Source organism: Hemibagrus wyckioides, linkage group LG19, assembly GCF_019097595.1.
Source record: "Hemibagrus wyckioides isolate EC202008001 linkage group LG19, SWU_Hwy_1.0, whole genome shotgun sequence".
Taxonomy (NCBI): domain Eukaryota; kingdom Metazoa; phylum Chordata; class Actinopteri; order Siluriformes; family Bagridae; genus Hemibagrus; species Hemibagrus wyckioides.
Window position 1 is genome coordinate 5554378 of NC_080728.1, and position 20093 is coordinate 5574470.

At 42.6% G+C, this 20093-nt stretch overlaps 1 protein-coding gene across 4 annotated transcripts in view; it reads right to left on the reverse strand.

Moving 5' to 3' along the window:
- The window catches only part of ptpro (protein tyrosine phosphatase receptor type O), a 67669-nt gene that overhangs the window by 25582 nt on the left and 21994 nt on the right, over window positions 1–20093 (reverse strand). For all 4 annotated transcript variants that reach the window (XM_058417704.1, XM_058417706.1, XM_058417705.1 and 1 more), the window contains exons 2-13: window positions 14177–14456; window positions 13938–14093; window positions 13698–13850; window positions 9540–10118; window positions 9144–9305; window positions 8833–9029; window positions 7571–7691; window positions 7244–7437; window positions 3971–4082; window positions 3300–3463; window positions 969–1089; window positions 617–750 (exon numbers count right to left, since the gene is read on the reverse strand). In XM_058417704.1, coding sequence (XP_058273687.1) covers window positions 617–750; window positions 969–1089; window positions 3300–3463; window positions 3971–4082; window positions 7244–7437; window positions 7571–7691; window positions 8833–9029; window positions 9144–9305; window positions 9540–10118; window positions 13698–13850; window positions 13938–14093; window positions 14177–14456 — 2373 coding nt within the window. The remainder of the gene's footprint in view (window positions 1–616; window positions 751–968; window positions 1090–3299; window positions 3464–3970; window positions 4083–7243; window positions 7438–7570; window positions 7692–8832; window positions 9030–9143; window positions 9306–9539; window positions 10119–13697; window positions 13851–13937; window positions 14094–14176; window positions 14457–20093) is intronic.

A 20093-nucleotide genomic window follows, 5' to 3' on the forward strand; every position in this document is an offset into this window, starting at 1 on the left:
GGAAGTGAATGGAAGTTTCTGCTAGCTTTGTGTGCCTGCGAATCACAACACCATGCTCTCTATGCTAATAAGCACACTGGCTGCCACCGTCCCACAGTCAGATTAATGATACTGTAAGTGTTCAGTACCTGATTAATTAACACGGTAAGGAAAGCAGCTCGGGTATAACAGAGTGCTGCAGCAACGAGTCCTGGAAATGACTTCATCCAGAAGTCAAAGTGTGTTCTGAATGGGGTTTTTTTTAACTTTTCATTTATTTAAGAGCAGTGGATCCTTATCAGGGAACAGGATTTTAAATAGAGTTGAAGCTTAGTCATGTGACCTTGGTGTGGTTACTTTATAGCCGACCAAGTTTTGTGTTGTATTTGAGTTTCAAAATTCATAAAAGTGCTCATTTGTGAAGATTAGCGTGATGAACAAATCGTGTAAGAATCATAAGCTTGTGTTGGTCAAAGAGTTTCACAATAATCCAAAAGCCATTGGAAAAGTCTCATTGGCTTCTTTTGTCGAAGAAACCAGAGTGATGATCCCTGCCTGGTTGGCTACAGAAATACATCCTCCCTACAGCAGTGTATATAGCTGAAATACATCTCGCTAGCATGTAATGACTTCCTACCTTGAGTTGTGTGATGGGTCCGAGTTGCCTGCAGCTGACCTGGTAGAAGTCCACTACTCCCTCCTCGGTCCAGAGCAAGGTGACGGCGGAGTGTGTAGCGTTGATGGCGTACAGGGACTTAGGAGGTGCTGGATCTGTAACGGAGAGATATATTAAAGGAGAAAGAATTCAAACAAATATGATGAAATGTAAAAGACATTATAGCACAAAGGCACATTCTGACTATTTTTTTGGTGCACAGGAAAACACACGGTTGCAGGTTAGATTCTTCTTATTAGTGCCTAAGGTACTGATGTGAAAAACAGAGAGAGAGAGAGAGAGTAGTCAACAGGTTGAAAGGTCAAAAGCCCACCCAGTTTGAGGATGTGGGGTATGGAGGTGTTGCGGCTGCGTTCTGTACAAGCCGTGACGGTCAGGTTGTAGATGTCACCAGGAGGGAGCGTGAGTGCAGCCTTCATTACGTTGCGTGTCACCTGTGGAGAGAAGAACAAGCGGAACTGAAAGCACTAACAGGGTCAGAGAGACAGTTTAATGGACTTGTGTGTATTACACTCAATGACTGAATGAGTTTTGTTGATGGTTTATGCATTTACTTGAATATAGAATCTTGTGTAAAGAAGAAAAACTCACAGTGAGCTATCACTCAGTGCATCATTTATTACACAACATGTACCTGGAGTTTAAAGGTGCCCATCTACCTTAAAGGTGCCCTAACAGCTTGCGTACTGTACTCCATCTGCTGCTATGTCCTATTTGTCAGCTCTCCTCTACCCCAGAGACTACCATCATACCACCACTGACAAGACATCAGTTTGGATGATGGATCATTCTCATCACAGCAGTGACACGGACACGGTGGTGCTCATATCAGTCTCTCAGGTGCAGCTGTTTCTCTATGTTCTATGTACCTGCCTTGTTGGTACGGTTAGAGACTAAATCCGATCTATTAGACTGTTTTTGAGCCCAGGACTGATGATAGATCAGTAGTTTGGATCAGTAGATCATTCTCAGTCCATCAGAGCTGCTGCATGTGATACATTCATACCAGTGCAACACTCACTTCTGTGACAAGAATATACACTATATGGCCAAAAGTATGTGCACCCCTGACCATAACACCATGTGTTCCTTCCCCAAACTGCTGACATAATTCACTTCACTGGAACTAAGAGACTCGAACCCTGTTCCAGCATGACAATGCCCCTGTCCACAAAGCCCCTGAGCTCCATGAAGACATGGTGTGTTACGGTTAGAGTGGAAGAACTGGAGTGTCCGGCACAGAGCCCTGACTCTGACTCAACCCCACTGAACACCTTTAGGATGAACTGGAACACCGACTGAACCCCAGACCTCGTCCCTCGTCACAACATCAGTGTCTGATCTCACTCTTATAGCTGAATGATCACTAATCCCCACAGCCACACTCCAACATCTAGTGGAAAACCTTCACAGAAGACTGGAGCTCATTATAAAATTAGATACAATGAGAATAAATCTGGACTGTAATGTTCAACACACACTTATGAGTGTGATGGTCAGGTGAACACAAACGTTAGCATATATTCAGTGACGGACTGATGGTGGTCCCTATGTACTAATGAACAGAGCAGGAAAAATTTCGACACAGCCCCAGATGTGACAGTGATACTTATATAAACCTACAAAGAGCATCTATTTGCTCATAGGTGAATGACTGATGCTCAAATGAAGTGTTCGCCGCCCATGACAGTGAAATTGGCCATGCTGTCAGGGTGGGAGGATTGGCGTTACTGTCAGAGTGAGCTCATGAATGAGCAGCAGATCAAAAACATCTTGGAGGAAGTGTCTCAGAGGAAGCATGTGCTAGCCCTCAGCTGCTGTGTGATAGAGGAGAGATGGCCAGTGGGTGAAAACTGGCGAATGACTAGATGTGATTTAAAAAAAATAAAGAAGTGTTCATGATGCACATGCTTATTAACTCATGATGCATTTCTGCATAGGGGTTATAAGCAATGGAACAATAAGCCTCTGTGCTATTCAGAAACACAGTGGAAGTGAGGAGAAGAATAAAGAATTAACACTGCACGGATAGTGCAGGAACGAGACACACCGGCTTCAGGAAGTCTAGAGGGCAGATGAACATCTCCGTCTAACTATCTCTGTCTGAAAACATTTAGCAGTATCTAATTAATCCCTTTGTTCTGTGTGTGGGGGGTAATTTGATTCAATCCAGCTTAGCGCTAGAGAGCAGCGAGAGCACAAGACAAGAGGAGAGCCTCTCCGTGCCTTTTTAATTAGACCTCAAAAAGACACCAAGGATGCAATCAATAGTGCGGCTCATCACTAGTGAAAGGCTAAGGATGCTCTCTGTGGGACTTAGTGCTCACAGCTCGCTGCACAATGACCGCTGGCCTTCTAATGGCTCGGCAGCACCACAGGATGTTTAAGGTAAATTGACGGTAATGGTGGTGCTAAATCAAGGCAGGACGCAAGCGTCGGAGGTCCGGTGACTCACTGCGCAAACCATTAGACTTCTCGCTCTTATTGATCCTGACATTTAAAAAACGATTTAATCAGTGAGTTTGTATAAAACAGAAACCAAGGTCGCTGATTTGAGAGGAAGTGCCGTATCATATGTTTTGATTTGATTTTACTAGCGCATCTCTGCTCTCCGGATATCAGTTGTGAATCTGTAGAACCTTACGTCTGTAGAGAAGCGTCTCCTGGAGCCTTTCTTTCCCTCAGCCAGCACCTGCCAGTGCAGCATTCTGGAGTGGGACAGATCTGTGAAGAGATCGCCGTAGGTCCAGCGCACATACAGTACGCCGTGGGAGTAATCCACTGACGAGATGTGGGGTGCCTCAGGAGCTGCGGTAAAGATTTTAGTACAATTTCAGATTAATGACTTTCCAACTATTAAGGAGGTTTTCACACTGGCAGTCTGAAACAGAGCAGTGTTTATATGGAGATGGAAGTGCAGCACGGTACTAAACCCGGGTCGTAACACTCGGGTCTGCACCCGTTCAGGAAGTAAAGTAACCCAGGTGTGTGTTTTAGCCGATTATGATATCATTAATTTCCACAACACAGGTTTACCATGAGTGGCAAGAAGTACAAAATAATAAAAGCTGTTTTGTGCTCGCCATGTGCTTTGTGATAACGTAAGATGAATGCAAAGTGAGTCTGAAACAAACCTGCCCAGTGTGAAAACCACCATCGTTAACTGTAGTAATTAGTCGAAAAAGTTTTCCTGATTTTCACACCGTTTCTGTAATCATACACTTTAAAAAGCATCACCTTCTCTGAATATCACATGTTTATGCATTAACCTTGTGTATAGGATGCTACACACACACACGTGTCGTATTCACCCACCAGTAATGAAGCTGACAGTGGATCCATCACAGCAGCTGAGTGGAGGCTCACCCCAGGTCACCATGGTCACCCTGAAGTTGTAGTACCATGCAGGCAACAGATCTGTCACTCTCTGTTAAAGGATGAAGAAGAAGCGCAGGCAAAGTTAGATCTAAGGGTGTGTCCCAAATCTCTGCACTGTCCCACTCTACTGTGTAGTAAATAGCAAATAGAAGATGGTTCCCTGGATGATGCACTTCATTCAACCTGGAAAAAAAGTGTGAATGTTGGACACTTCATGCTCTCAACGCTCATAGTGGAAAGGGAAAAGGGGGCGGAGCTACCAGGCACTGATGCTGGATAAGAAACAATTTCAAGATGGCGGAAGACACTCTGGTGGACAAGACGTCTTACAGTTGTGAAATTTCGCTGACTTGTACAACTGCCCAACAGTGGAGCTTGGTGATGCTGGGGCTTGAACCCTGATCAACAACCCAGAGCCTTAACCAGCCCTAGAGACAGGTAAGGAATCAACAGGTGTACCACAGGAGGAGATTTCCAGATGTGTGTGACATTGTGCAATGATCGATTCTCACAGGAGACAGATGTGAGAGTGTTTACTCGATTAACACAAACTTATCACATGTGAACCGGTCAGAATTCCTACAAAGTTAACTAGCACACATTTGTAAATCTGATAAAAACCTGTTCTCAGTACTCCAAGTCCAGACAGTCTGATTTAATTAGCTTGTAAGTTCAGCTCTCTGTCCTGTCCTGGTTTTAACTGTAGTACTGTGTTCCTACTCCAGCGCTCTTTAATTCCTTTTCGAGGCCAATAAACTCCTCTGTGCTCTCCGACCACCAAATGTGCATGAGAGCAATTCAGCATGTGCAGCCTGCAATTAAGCATGAGTATAATAATTATAGACGGAAAATTGCACGCTGAGATGTGTGTATTAGCACGAGAGATGACTTGAGACGAGAGGAAGGAGTTTACAAGAATATCCATAATGCACAGCAGCGTTACAGAAAACACGGCTGAATTAATGAAGTGCTTTGTTTCTCCAGAATGAGTTTTGTTTAGCTGATGAATGTCTTTCATTTCATCCAGATCAGCGGCTCGCAAGCGTTTTGGGGAAAGATGCTCAAAGACACATTATGAAGCGCCAGATTTCTAATACAGGACTACTGAACATTTTATTATTTAACATAACTGACTAAAAACGCGAAGAAATATATTCGTTTCATTATACTTACTTCAGTCTAGTGGGAAGTGTTGTTATAGGAAACATATTAAAGCTCCAGAAAATAAATAAAGAGTTCTTAATTTGAGATGCTGCTCATGACAACAGTGATGACGACAGAGTTTTAACAGAGACTAATAATAGCGTGTCAGTGTGTTTAAATGAACTTGCTGAACATTTTACTTACACCAATCAGGCATAACATTATGAGCAGGAAAAATGGACAAGTGTAAGGATTTGAGCGAGTTTGACAAAGGGACAAAATGTGATGGCTAGACGACTGGATCAGAGCATCTCCAAAACTGCAGCTCTTGTGGGGTGTTCCCGGTCTGCAGTGGTCAGTATCTATCAAAAGTGGTCCAAGGAAGGAACAGTGGTGAACCGGCGACAGGGTCATGAGCGGTCAAGGCTCATTAATGCACGTGGGGAGCGAAGGCTGGCCCGTGTGATCCGATCCAACAGACGCGCTCAAACTGCTGAAGAAGTTAATGCTGGTTCTGATAGAAAGGTGTCAGAATACACAGTGCAAAAGAGGAACCAATATAATATTAGCCAGGTGGTCATAATGTTATGCCTGATCCAGATGAAGTGTTGCTCACACTGTAGAAACTCTGGAAAATTTCTATTTCAATGACTGTTCCCATGAGCAGCATCTCAAATCTCAAACTATTTGCTAATCTAGAAAATCCACATCACTGGTCCAATAAACAGGTCTTTCTGAGAGGTTTATAAAATTGTAACAATGAAAGGCGGCCAGTGTTAGTGCTCAGTATCGGTCTAGACTTCTACACAATGCTGCATTCACACATACGTCGAGTCGCAGTGACAAAGCGGCATTAGATCAGTCATTTTCAATGAAGACTGGTGACAGCGAGCGTTGGTGACTAGATGTGGGCGTGTCCAAATCAGCAACATGACAACGTTGAGAAAAGTGAGCGACTCGGTACAGTGACTACCAATGGGAGTGAAGACAGTAGAGCTCACACACTGCTTCTGTGTCATCTCACATGATATAATGCACAGAAACACTGCTGAATCTTATACCCAAACATCAAATCTCCCTCCAGAACGTTTCATTTTAGCCACAAGAAAAAGTGATTCAGAACACTAGTTGCTCCACCCACTGCGAAATGTAGTTACTATGGCAACAAGTCGTGTTACAGCGACTGGAGACCATCATTGCTGCATGTGTGAATGTAGATTAATTTTGTGATTTGAGACACAATGCTACTTAGTTCAGTCCATTTGTATTGCTAGTGTGTTAGTGCAGTGTGTCCGGATAGTAAAAAAGCCTAAAATAACACGCAGCATTCAAATGTGACTTTCAGTTCAACAGAGCACGCAAAATCCGTCTTTGATATTTCTAATATTCAATTGTAAAATGCATCGGGCATAACATTATGACCACCTGCCTAATATTGTGATGGTCCTCCCTTTGCTGCCAAAACAGATCCCTGAAGGTGTGCTGTGGTGTCTGGCACCAAGATGTTAGCAGCAGATCCTTTAAGTCCTCCAGTTGTGAGGCCTTTAAGTACACTTACAGGACTTAAAGGATACTTTTGATAGATACTGACCACTGCAGACCAGGAACACCCCACAAGAGCTGCAGTTTTGGAGATGCTCTGATTCAGTCATCTAGCCATCACAATTTGGTCCTTCATCAAACTCACTCAAATCCTTACACTTGTCCATTTTTCCTGCTTCTAACACATCAACTTTGAGGACAAAATATTTTATATAATTTATATACTATATTAGACTTGCTGTCTAATATATCCCACCCACTAACAGGTGCCATGATGAGGAGATCATCAGTCTTATTCATTTGACCTGTCACTGCTCATAATGTTATGCCTGATCGGTGTATGTACGTGAAACAAAAGAGGAGATTTGTCAAACACATTGACACATCATGAAACCCCACATGGTCCTGTCCCCTGGTTTGGGAGCCCGTGATCTTGACTCTTGATTTTTTGGCAAAGCAAAAAGTAGAAATAAGTGAAACGACAAGAAACTCTAAAGACTGACTGGAGTAACTTATCATCCTTACCACAGAAGCGATGACGGAGGCGGTAGCAGCAATCTCGTAGTAAGTGGTCCACTGGGCGGTCTGCGTGGCCGAGTTGAAGTAAAAGGTCTGCAGGATGTATTTGCGGAAGGCCACGTTGTAAGGCCTCTGCCAGCTCAGGATGACTGCCGTGGGACTCAGCGGGTACACCACCAGGTCTCGCACTCCTGTCGGCTCTGCCGTTAGATCACCCAATCACAGTCAAAAAAAATAAAAAGTGCATTTTATCAGACTTTTTATTAATATTAAACAAAACATATTCAAAGGTTTCTCATAAGCTCCGTCAAAAAAAATCAAGGGGATGCGTACCGATATCAATAATGACTGGTTCGGAGGGGGGGCTGATGAGGGGTCCGTTGGTGTAATACGCCACCACTCTGTACTGAGCACCAGGCGTCAGGTTAGTGATGATGTCACTGGTGATGTTTTCCTGTAATTGACAATAAAATCTGCCGTGACGATTCAGGCTCATCAGGAAATGCTGAGCAAAGACTAAAATACTACAAGCTTGCAAAAATTAAAGACTTGCATTTGTAGCCAAGTCTCCACTGCCACTAAAATGCTGGCGTCAAAGTGGCAGAGAAGACCGATTTATTATGTCAGGGAGACGTTTATTTCTCTAAAACGCCAGTGTGAAATCTATCGCTGAAATCTAATCACATGTCATTATGAAATGATGTGCTGCACTGCACACACTCGCTATTTAAAGACACATCACAGCAACATGGCAAGGGTTGGGAGTGCAGAGAGAAGGTATGATATACAAATAACCGTAAAATGTAAATCCTTTCTTCTTTACTACACAACATAGAAGTAGTACTGCTTCCCTCAAGCGAGACTGCCTTTACACTGAGAAACACTGCCTCTCCATATGCAGTGAAAGCGGAGTTTTCACCCAACTAATACAAAAATTAGGGGTATAGAAAAACCACAAAAATGAAAATATAATCTGAGAGTAATTAGGAAGAAACCCTGGCATAGTTCCTGGTTTCCACTTTCATCAGTCTGTAATAAAAGTTTCTGTTTACCGTGGGAAAGTAGCCGACTCGTTTTCATTTTCACCAGTGCCTCTTCTTCAAACATGGCAACCTGGCTAGTTTAGACTAAGCAAAGACTCCGATAAATGAAAGCGAGGATCGTGGATTCTGAGGAATGGTTTTGCGGATTGCTGTGCTGCGGTTGATCATGCTTTCACGCTTAAATCTGTACAGCTTACCACGTTCCAGGGGGTTGAGATGAAACGATAGTATATAAACCTCGTAAGGACGGGTAACCTCTACAATAAAGCTGTAAACCTTTGTCAGGTTACATCCTGCCCTTATGGTCACACAACCAGCACTACTGTATTGACAATAGAGCTTTTAACAGTTATATTTGCTTTTGCACTTTACAGAGAGAGAGAGAGAGAGAGAGAAGGATCAGACAGGTATATAGCTACTCTTCTTTCAAGCATGGAGCTTTCCCATCCTCGTAGTTTGAATATGAATGACGTTATGATAAATCACCTATCCGTGTCCTTCTTGCTCTGATCATCTGAAAGCAGCTGAGCGTAACGTGCGAGTGTGATGTACCTCAGAGCAGTATGTGTTCTCCATACGCTGGCTCAGGCTGGGCTTCAGGCAGGTTAGAGACACCACTGAGACGAGGCTGCCGTTGTGGCTCTGTGTGGACGGAGCCCAGGACACGGAGGCTGTATTCTTCCCCAGCATTTTCACACTCACCGCCTGTGGACGCTCCTTGGGCTGCTCCAGCCACTTGCCTGTAGGACCTGGAGCACACACACACAAACACACACACGCAGGCACAATGATGACAGATTGCATGCCACATCACATTATGTTCCAGTGCAGCGTTAATGTAAGTGAGAGAGGAGAATACACACTGAGGTAGAAGGTGAATCCTTGATGTGATGCGCTCTCTCTGGGCTCACACTCTCCCGAGGAGCTGACGGTGGTGACTTGGACCTGGTACGTCCCGGGCTCCGACAGCTCGGTGAAGAACTCGTGAATGTTCTCTTCCACTGTCGCCGTTTCAGTCTTGTTACCTAGGAAATGGGGGAAATATGAAATTCTTAGTGATCCAATGCTTCTTGATGTTATTCAGCAAAACACAAAAAATAAATAAATAAAAAGAAACTTGAGTGTAAGATGTGTTCTCTGTGCATATATTCTAAGTGTATTTTATGCACTTCGACATTTAATTAAAAGTTTTAAGCTGTTACTAGAAAACAGGTTAATGAGTTCCACTTTACTGAATACGACTCGTATGGCTGACTTACCGTCTCGGTAGATGTAGACGTTAAAGCCGTCGGTTGTGGTGGGTGGTGGAGGCGGTAACCAGCGAAGCTCCAGCAGAATGGAAGGTGGTTTGTTGGACCCGTCAGTGGGCACTGGGCTGAGTTCCATGGCTGAGCCAAGCTCCTTTGAGTCTTCGTATTCTGGAGCCACACCATTCACAAACTCATACTCTCCTTCGGTGGGGGAGGGGCGTCCGCTTGGCCAATAGGAAGCAGTGGAATTCTCGCCCTCTGACACGGCGCTGGTGTTAGTGGGCACGCTTTCTGCAGTAGGTGTGTACACGCCGTTGGCGACGTTAACGAACGGCGCTGAGCTGCTGTTTAGGCTCTCGGAGGTAGCAGGAGGTGTCTGGGTAACTGTTTGCGATGCCTCATCGGGACTGGGATCTTCCTCTTTGTCTCGCACCTCTGTTACTACCGGTTCCTCCATCAGGGAGACGTCGCGTGCCTTCCGTGGCAGACGGGTGTCATGGGACGCCTTTTCGCCCCAGTTAGTCACAGGCAAGCCTCTTCTGTTGAGGGGGACGATCTTGAGAGACACGTTGAGAGGAGGGTTGGGTACTGGAACAGACAAACACACAACAAATAAAGAACACATTATTATAGGTCACAGAAAGCCCCCTCCCCATCCTCCCCCATCCCTACATCATATATACAGAACAACTATTCTAACAGCTCAACAATCAAAATGTGCTGAAGGTAGGTACTGGACAAACACAGTAGATACTGAATCAAATGCAGTAGGTCCTGAATCAAATGCAGCAGATCCTGAATCAAATGCAGCAGATCCTGAATCAAATGCAGTAGATGCTGAATCAAATTAAGTAGATACTGAATCAAATGCAGCAGATACTGAATCAAATTAGGTAGGTACTGAATCAAATGCAGCAGATGCTGAATCAAATGCAGTAGGTTCTAAAATGAATGGAGCAGATACTGAATCAAATGTAGTATGTACTGAATCAAATGCAGCAGGTACTGAATCGTGTGCAGTCAATACTGAATCAAATGCAGTACGTGCTAAATTGAATACAGTAGGTACTGAATCAAATGTAGAATGTACTAAATTGAATGCCGTAGGTACTGAATCAAATGCAGTAGGTACTGAATTGAATGCAGTGGGCACTGAATCAAATGTAGTATGTGCTGAACCGAATGCAGTAGGTACTGATTCAAATGTACAACCCCTGGCAAAAAAGTATGGAATCACCACTCTTGGAAGATGTTCATTCAATTGTTTAATTGTGTAGAAAAAAATCACCAATCACAGACATGCCACAAAACTATTTTCATTTAACATTCCAACCTTCTGGCTTTATGAAACACTTACGGAAATAAAAAAGAAAGAAAATTGTAGTCAACTGCAACTGTTTTTACAGATCAACCAGAGGAAAAAAATATGGAATCACTCAATTCTGAGGAAAATATTATGGAATCACCGAACAAAAACATCACTAGTACTTTGTTGTACCACCTCTGGCTTTTATAACAGCTTGAATTCTCTGAGGCATGGATTTAACTATCGACAAACAGTATTCTTCATCAATCCTGCTCCAACTTTCTCTTACTGCAGTTCACCAGATCAGCTTTGCAGGTTTGAGCCTTGTCCTGGACCATTTTCTTTCATTTCCACCAAAGATTTTCAATTGGATTGAGGTCCGGACTATTTGCAGGCCATGCCATTGACATTATATGTCTTTCTTGAAGGAAAGTTTTCACAGCTTTTGCCCTATGGCACGATGCATTATCATCCTGAAAAATGATGTCATCATCACCATCCTTTCAACTGATGGAATAAGAAAAGTGTCCAAAATCTCAATATAAACTTGTGCATTTATTGAGGATGTAATGACTGTCATCTCTCCCATACCTTTACCTGACATACAACCCCATATCATTAATGATTGTGGAAATTTGCATGTTTTCTTCAGGCAGTCATCTTTATGAATTTCATTGGAACGGCACCAAACAAAAGTTCCAGCATCATCACCCTGCCCAATCGTGATTCGTCACTGAATATCACTCTCGTCCAGTCATCCACAGTCCATGACTGCTTTTCTTTAGCCCACTGAAACCTTGTTTAGATGTTAATGATGGTTTTCGTTTTGGCTTTTCTGGATGTAAATCCCATTTCTTTTAGGCGATTTCTTAGAGTTCGGTCACAGACATCCTCAATTGTTTTGTTGTGCATTTTCTGTTTTTTAAGCCATATTGCTTTAAGTTTTCTATCTTGATGCTTTGATGTCTTCCTTGGTCTACCAGTACGCTTCCCTTTTACAGCCATTTGATTTTTACTTGGTCCAGATTTTAGACACAGCTGACTAGGAACAACCAACATCTCTTGCAACATTCCGTGAAGATTTACCTTCTTCAAGAAGTTTTATAAACCTCTCCTTTGTTTCAACTGACCTCTCTCGTGTTGGAGCCATGACTTATGTCAATCAGCTTGGTTCAACAGCTCACTAAGGTGTGCAAGCACTCTTTTTAGCTGCAGACAAATTAGCAGATGTAATCGGATACAGGTACATGGTGATTCCATATATGGTAGGTACTGAATTGAATGCAGTAGGTATTGAATCACATGTAGTATATACGAGATTGAATGCAGTAGGTACTGAATTAAATGTAGTAGGTACTGAACTGAATGCAGAAGGTACTGAATCACATGTAGTATATACGAGATTGAATGCAGTAGGTACTGAATTAAATGTAGTAGGTACTGAACTGAATGCAGAAGGTACTGAATCACATGTAGTATATACGAGATTGAATGCAGTAGGTACTGAATTAAATGTAGTAGGTACTGAACTGAATGCAGAAGGTACTGAATCACATGTAGTATATACGAGATTGAATGCAGTAGGTACTGAATCAAATGTAGTAGGTACTGAATCAAGTACACTATCTACTGAATGAAATGCAGTAGATACTGAATCAAATGTAATAGGTGCTGAATTGAATGCAGTAGGTACTGAATCAAATGTATTAGGTACTGCATTGAATGCTGTAGGTACTGAAACGCACATAGTATATACGAACTTGAATGCAGTAGGTACTGAATTAAATGTAGTAGGTACTGAACTGAATGCAGAAGGTACTGAATCACATGTAGTATATATGAACTTGAATGCATTAGGTACTGAATTAAATGTACTAGGTACTGAATTGAATGCAGTAAGTACTGAATCAAATGTACTAGGTACTGAATAGACTGCAGTAATTACTGAATCAACTGTAGTAGGTACTGAATCAAGTACACTATCTACTGGATTAAATGCAGTAGGTACTGAATCAAATGTAATAGGTACTCATTGAATGTAGTAGGTACTGAATCACATGTAGTATATACGAGACTGAATGCAGTAGGTACTGAATTAAATGTAGTAGGTACTGAACTGAATGCAGAAGGTACTGAATCAACTGTAGTAGGTACTGAATCAAGTACACTATCTACTGGATTAAATGCAGTAGATACTGAATTAAATGTACTAGGTACTGAATTGAATGCAGTAGGTACTGAATCACATGTAATAGGTACTGAATTGAACGCAGTAGGTACTGAATCAAATGTAATAGGTACTGCATTGAATGCAGTAGGTACTGAATCACATGTAATAGGTACTGCATTGAATGCAGTAGGTACTGAATCACATGTAGTATATACGAGACTGAATGCAGTAGGTACTGAATTAAATGTAGTAGGTACTGAACTGAATGAAGAAGGTACTGAATCAACTGTAGTAGGTACTGAATAGACTGCAGTAATTACCGAATCAAGTGTAGTATGTACGGCATTGAATGCAGTAAATACTGAATAAAATGCAGTAGGTACTGAGTCAAATGCACGAGGTACTGAGTCAAATGCACGAGGTACTGAAACAAATGGAGTAGGCACTGAATGTGTTATGTAGGTACCAAATCGAAATGAAAAGCAGTAGGTACTGAATCGATGGCAGTAGGTACTTTTACAGTACGTGATGTCGGACAACGCTATTTACTAATGGAAGAATTCAGTTTATTAATACTTGATCTGTGACCTGCTTAGTCATTTCCAGCAATACATTTACAGTACACACACACACACACACACACACACCCAGGAGAAGCTTCTAGTCACTGAAGCTCGTCATTGAGGTATACCTGTCCTGTGATGATGTGGCTCGTGGATTACGTCACTCTTTTCTATCAGGGTGCTCTTGTTGACCGTGGCTTCGGAGATGAGCTGGAAGGTGATGTTGCTGTAGCATGTTCCAGGCAACCAGTGCTTAAAAACCGTTTTGCCTTTCTGAAAATCTGGATTAAAATGAAAGACAGAAATACCACTAAATATACATTTTAATTGTGATTAATTGTGTCTGCCTGTTATAGACAGGTTCTGACCTTTGTAGAGCATGAAGCGCTGCTCTCTTCCCTCGGAGTAGCTGATGTTCACCCGGCTGAAGCTGTTTCTCTCCGGCCATCGCAGCTCAAATACCACGCCGGTCTCCGGAGCTGGCTGGTAGTCTGAAATCTGCACGCTCTCCAGTGGAAGAGGCTCTGATGAGAACAAAGAGGCAGTGTTTTAGCAGCAGAACACAGTGTACAGAGATGTTTAACATGGATACAGAGGGCTGTCTCACTTGTCAGCAGAGTCACAGTCTTGACCGGTTTGGTCCACGTGGAGCCGTTGGCTAGTAGAAGGCTGATGGTGTAACAGAGCCCGTGGTAGGTGGTGTTATAAAGAAGGACAGCAGGGGCCAGTTGGCCAACGCTGGAACTTTGAAAGGGAAGGATGTGGTTGTGAGGCTCTCCAGATATCCTGGCAGCGTATGCGGTGATGTTTTCCCTCAGATCCGAGGGTTCGAGAGTCATCATGATGCAGTCATCATCCTGTAACGTCACCTCGAATGAAAGGGTGCTCTGAAATGATGGGAAACACAGATCCATTATATTTACAGTTTCCTGATGCTTTTTCCCCAAACTTACACTTGAGACAGCGTTAAAGATCTTGCTCAAGGAGTCAACCGTGCCAGCTATGATCTTACAACCTCCTGCTTAGTGCCTTAATGCCTTCAATCACAGAGTCACAGAGTTTGTATGTTCTCCCTGTGCCTCAGGGGTTTCCTCTGAATTCTCCGGTTTCCTCCCTCAGTCCAAAGACATGTGTTGTAGGCTGATTGGCATCTCTTAATAATCTGTAATGTGTGTGCGTGTGTGATTGTGCTCTATGATGTGTTCAGTGTATCCCTGACCTTGTGCCCCGAGTCCCATGAAACAGACTCCAGGTTCCCTGTGACCCTGTGTAGGCTATAGAAAATATAAAGATGGATGGATACTGATTGGTTGAATAAGATTTGGCGTGGTGTGTAGAGACTACAACCATGGACCAGCAGTAGTGAAAAGTTTTATGAGGCACACACACATACACACACACATACAAACACACACACACACACACACACTCCCCACTCATGCATCTCTCATTAAGCAATGAAGCAGGAAATCCAAGTGCACACTGAGACTAAAGCAGATACTCCAGCAGGAGAAAATGGGCCTAAACGACATGAGCCGGTTCCCATGGTGACCTGCTACACTCGTTTTCTCTTCTAAAGGGTTTTGGATGCCAGTGATTGCATGTAACCATTTAAAAAGTTTTTATTTTGTTCAGTTTTTTCTCATGTAAGACCTGGTGGGAGTTTTATAGTGTGAACACTGATAACTGCAAGCAGAAAAAAGATGAATGAAACCTGGGATTAAAATTCTAGTAATATGGTATGTAAAAAAATATATAAGCATGAGGCAACATCTGCTGTACACCAGATAAACCTCGCTCACAAATCATGACATGGCAGAAATGGTGCATTTGTTAATCCTTTAATGGCCTGTCACATACCTCCATGATGACCATTTCAAAGCAGGATGCAATATTGTCTGGTGTTGAAAGTTACAGTGAGAAAAAGAGCTTTTTACACTGCACTTTACCCCGGGGTTATAGTCATACTAACCCCTGCTTTTAACCCCGGGTTATATTCATACTAACCCCTGCTTTTAACCCCGGGTTATAGTCATACTAACCCCTGCTTTTAACCCCGGGTTATATTCATACTAACCCCTGCTTTTAACCCCGGGTTATATTCATACTAACCCCTGCTTTTAACCCCGGGTTATATTCATACTAACCCCTGCTTTTAACCCCGGGTTATATTCATACTAACCCCTGCTTTTAACCCCGGGTTATATTCATACTAACCCCTGCTTTTAACCCCGGGTTATATTCATACTAACCCCTGCTTTTAACCCCGGGTTATATTCATACTAACCCCTGCTTTTAACCCCGGGTTATATTCATACTAACCCCTGCTTTTAACCCCGGGTTATATTCATACTAACCCCTGCTTTTAACCCCGGGTTATATTCATACTAACCCCTGCTTATAACCCCGGGTTATAGTCATACTAAACCCTGCTTTTAACCCCGGGTTATATTCATACTAACCCCTGCTTTTAACCCCGGGTTATATTCATACTAACCCCTGCTTTTAACCCCGGGTTATATTCATACTAACCCCTGCTTTTAACCCTGGGTTATATTCATACTAACCTCTGCTTTTAACCCTGGCATATAGTCATTCTAAACCCTGCTTTTAACCCCAGGTTATAGTCATACTAACCCCTGCTTTCAACCCAGCATATGGTCATACTAACCCCTGCTTTTAACCCTAGGTTATAGTCATACTAACCCCTGCTTTCAACCCAGCATATGGTCATACTAACCCCTGCTTTTAATCCTAGGTTATAGTCATACTAACCTCTGCTTTGAACCCTGGGTTATAGTCATACTAACCCCTGCTTTCAGCCCGGCATATGGTCATACTAACCCCTGCTATTAACCCTGGGTTATAGTCATACTAACCCCTGCTATTAACCCTGGGTTATAGTCATACTAACCCCTGCTTTGAACCCTGGGTTATAGTCATACTAACCCCTGCTTTGAACCCTGGGTTATATTCATACTAACCCCTGCTTTTAACCCCGGGTTATATTCATACTAACCCCTGCTTTTAACCCCGGGTTATATTCATACTAACCCCTGCTTTTAACCCCGGGTTATATTCATACTAACCCCTGCTTTTAACCCCGGGTTATATTCATACTAACCCCTGCTTTTAACCCCGGGTTATATTCATACTAACCCCTGCTTTTAACCCCGGGTTATATTCATACTAACCCCTGCTTTTAACCCCGGGTTATATTCATACTAACCCCTGCTTTTAACCCCGGGTTATATTCATACTAACCCCTGCTTTTAACCCCGGGTTATATTCATACTAACCCCTGCTTTTAACCCCGGGTTATAGTCATACTAACCCCTGCTTATAACCCCGGGTTATAGTCATACTAAACCCTGCTTTTAACCCCGGGTTATATTCATACTAACCCCTGCTTTTAACCCTGGGTTATATTCATACTAACCCCTGCTTTTAACCCCGGGTTATATTCATACTAACCCCTGCTTTTAACCCTGGCATATAGTCATTCTAACCTCTGCTTTTAACCCTGGCATATAGTCATTCTAAACCCTGCTTTTAACCCCAGGTTATAGTCATACTAACCCCTGCTTTCAACCCAGCATATGGTCATACTAACCCCTGCTTTTAACCCTAGGTTATAGTCATACTAACCCCTGCTTTCAACCCAGCATATGGTCATACTAACCCCTGCTTTTAATCCTAGGTTATAGTCATACTAACCTCTGCTTTGAACCCTGGGTTATAGTCATACTAACCCCTGCTTTCAGCCCGGCATATGGTCATACTAACCCCTGCTATTAACCCTGGGTTATAGTCATACTAACCCCTGCTATTAACCCTGGGTTATAGTCATACTAACCCCTGCTTTGAACCCTGGGTTATAGTCATACTAACCCCTGCTTTGAACCCTGGGTTATAGTCATACTAACCCCTGCTTTGAACCCTGGGTTATAGTCATACTAACCCCTGCTATTAACCCTGGGTTATAGTCATACTAACCCCTGCTTTGAACCCTGGGTTATAGTCATACTAACCCCTGCTTTGAACCCTGGGTTATAGTCATACTAACCCCTGCTTTGAACCCTGGGTTATAGTCATACTAACCCCTGCTTTCAACCCCAGGTTATAGCTAACTAACTCCTGATTTTTAACCCGGGTTATAGTCACACTAACCGCTGCTTTTAACCCCAGAATATAGTCATACTAACCCCTGCTTTTAACCCCCAGTTATAGTCATACTAACTCCTGCTTTTAACCCTGGGTAGAGGAAGGGTATCACAGGTGTGATTTAGAAGCGGGGTTAGTGCTGCTTTTTACCCCGGGGTTATGAAACTCTGCTCTGAAGTGTTTACAGTGTTCACATTGTGGTGATAAACATGTAGAGTGTGAAAGCATGTGGTGTAAACAGTAGTTAGGAGGAACGAAGAGGAGCCAGATTTATTTTTACAGTTACGTTCAGGAAAGTCTGTTCAGGGCAAACTGGATGGCAGTCAGAAATAACCCAGTATCTGAAACTGGAACTGATTAAAAAATTAGCAGAATCTCCAACTACACAAGAAACTTAAAAAGACCAGAAATGATGATAAAGCTGTGAAAGATAACAAACTGCTGGAGTACAGAACAGCAGACCTGAACTTTTTACCCTCAGTGATGTGAAAGCGCGAGACAAGCCGTTATTTAAAGCAGGGTTGTTGATGGGGCAAATATGCAAATAAGAAGATGTTTAAGGCAGGATTTTGAATGCAGAGTGTGTTTATAATTGTCAGGATTAATTGTTAATCCTGGGTAAAGTATGAGCAGTGTGAAACCTCTGTAGTCCTTTATTATACTAAATCATGATCGCATTTATACTTATATAAGTCAGTAATTTAAAGCTTTTATGATATCACTCCTTTTAAAAATGCATTAAAGTTCATTAAAAAGTCTCTGTTAATAGACAAATTTTTTTTAAAAAATACATGCAATTTACCCTACAAAAACATTTCCAGTCAAATTTACACTATACTGCCAAAAGTTTTGGGACACCCCTCCAAATCGTTGTATTCAGGTGTTGTTTTTCAGGGGTTGGGCTCGGCCCCTTAGTTCCAGTGAAAGAAATTCTTAATGCTTCAGCATACCAAGACATTTTGGACAATTTCATGCTCCCAACTTTGTAGGAACAGTTTGGGGATGACCCCTTCCTGTTCCTGGCCTGTACAGAATCCTGACCGTAACCCGATAGAACACCTTTGGGATGATTTAGTGCGGAGACTCTGAGCCAGGCCAAAACTGTGATGTCTACATGCACATGAATGTAATATGGAGTTGACCCACCCTTTGCAGCTATAACAGCTTCAATTCTTCTGGGAAGGCTTTCCACAAGGTTTAGGAGTATGTTTATGGGAATTTATGACCATTCCTCTAGAAGCGCATTTGTGAGGTCAGGCACTGATGTTGGACGAGAAGGTCTGCCTCTCAGTCTCCGCTCTAATTCATCCCAAAGGTGTTCTATCAGGTTGAGGTCAGGACTCCACACCAAACTCCCTCATCCATGTCTTTATGGACCTTGCTTTGTCCACTGGTGTGCAGTCATGTTGTCCCAAAACTTCTGGCAATATCCTGTATCTTGTATTTCAACAAACCAAACATTAAACCTATTTCTAGACTGTGTAACTAATTTAAAAGCTTGAAATCCAAAAGAAAGCAGTGTGCTACTCTAACTCCTCTTCCTGCTCGGTGTCTTCTCTATCCTCCTCTCGAATCACTTCCTGTCCAGACATCAGATCACTCTCATCACATCATGCAGTTCTCAGCAGCTCAACAGTACAGTGATGTGATGTAGTGTAGGTAGAGTCAGATCTGTGGCACAGACACATAGTCTGAAACGTGGTCCGTTTTTCCACATATCTGCAGGTCTCTACTCTGGATAATGCGCTTTAGCTTCAATCATTATATCAAAACCCGATTTTCACCAAATGCATTTCGGAAATCTTTCCAGACACATGGGATCCACTTGAACCAGCGTTTTAAACCACTCGAGCTAGAGGGACTGAGACTCACACCCATGCCATGTCCAGTTGTCTTTTCCACTTCCTTTTTTTGTTTTACTTGCAGTTCTAGGTTCTGCATACATATATATATATATATATATATATATATATATATATATATATATATACACCAAAAACCGCAAACTTTCACTTTCTATATGCTTTATATATAGAACAATGTGTAAGTAACATTCATCATGACAGCACAATGAGAAGGGTTCGATTCCTGTGACCCAGGGGTTTCCTATGGGTTCTTCTTAAGTCCAAAGACATGCCTTTTAGACTGACTCATGTGTCTCACACCGTGTCTCATGGAACAGACTCCAGGTTCCCTGTGTAGGATAAATGCTACAGAAAATGAATGGATGGATGTTTATCCCCCATCCCACAGTCTTGTGTATTGTGTTTAAGTGAATTGTGTGGTAAACACAGCAGGCTCACTGCAACCATGTTGTGTGTACACTGTTATTTTCATAAGAAAATCGAAGCTCACTATCG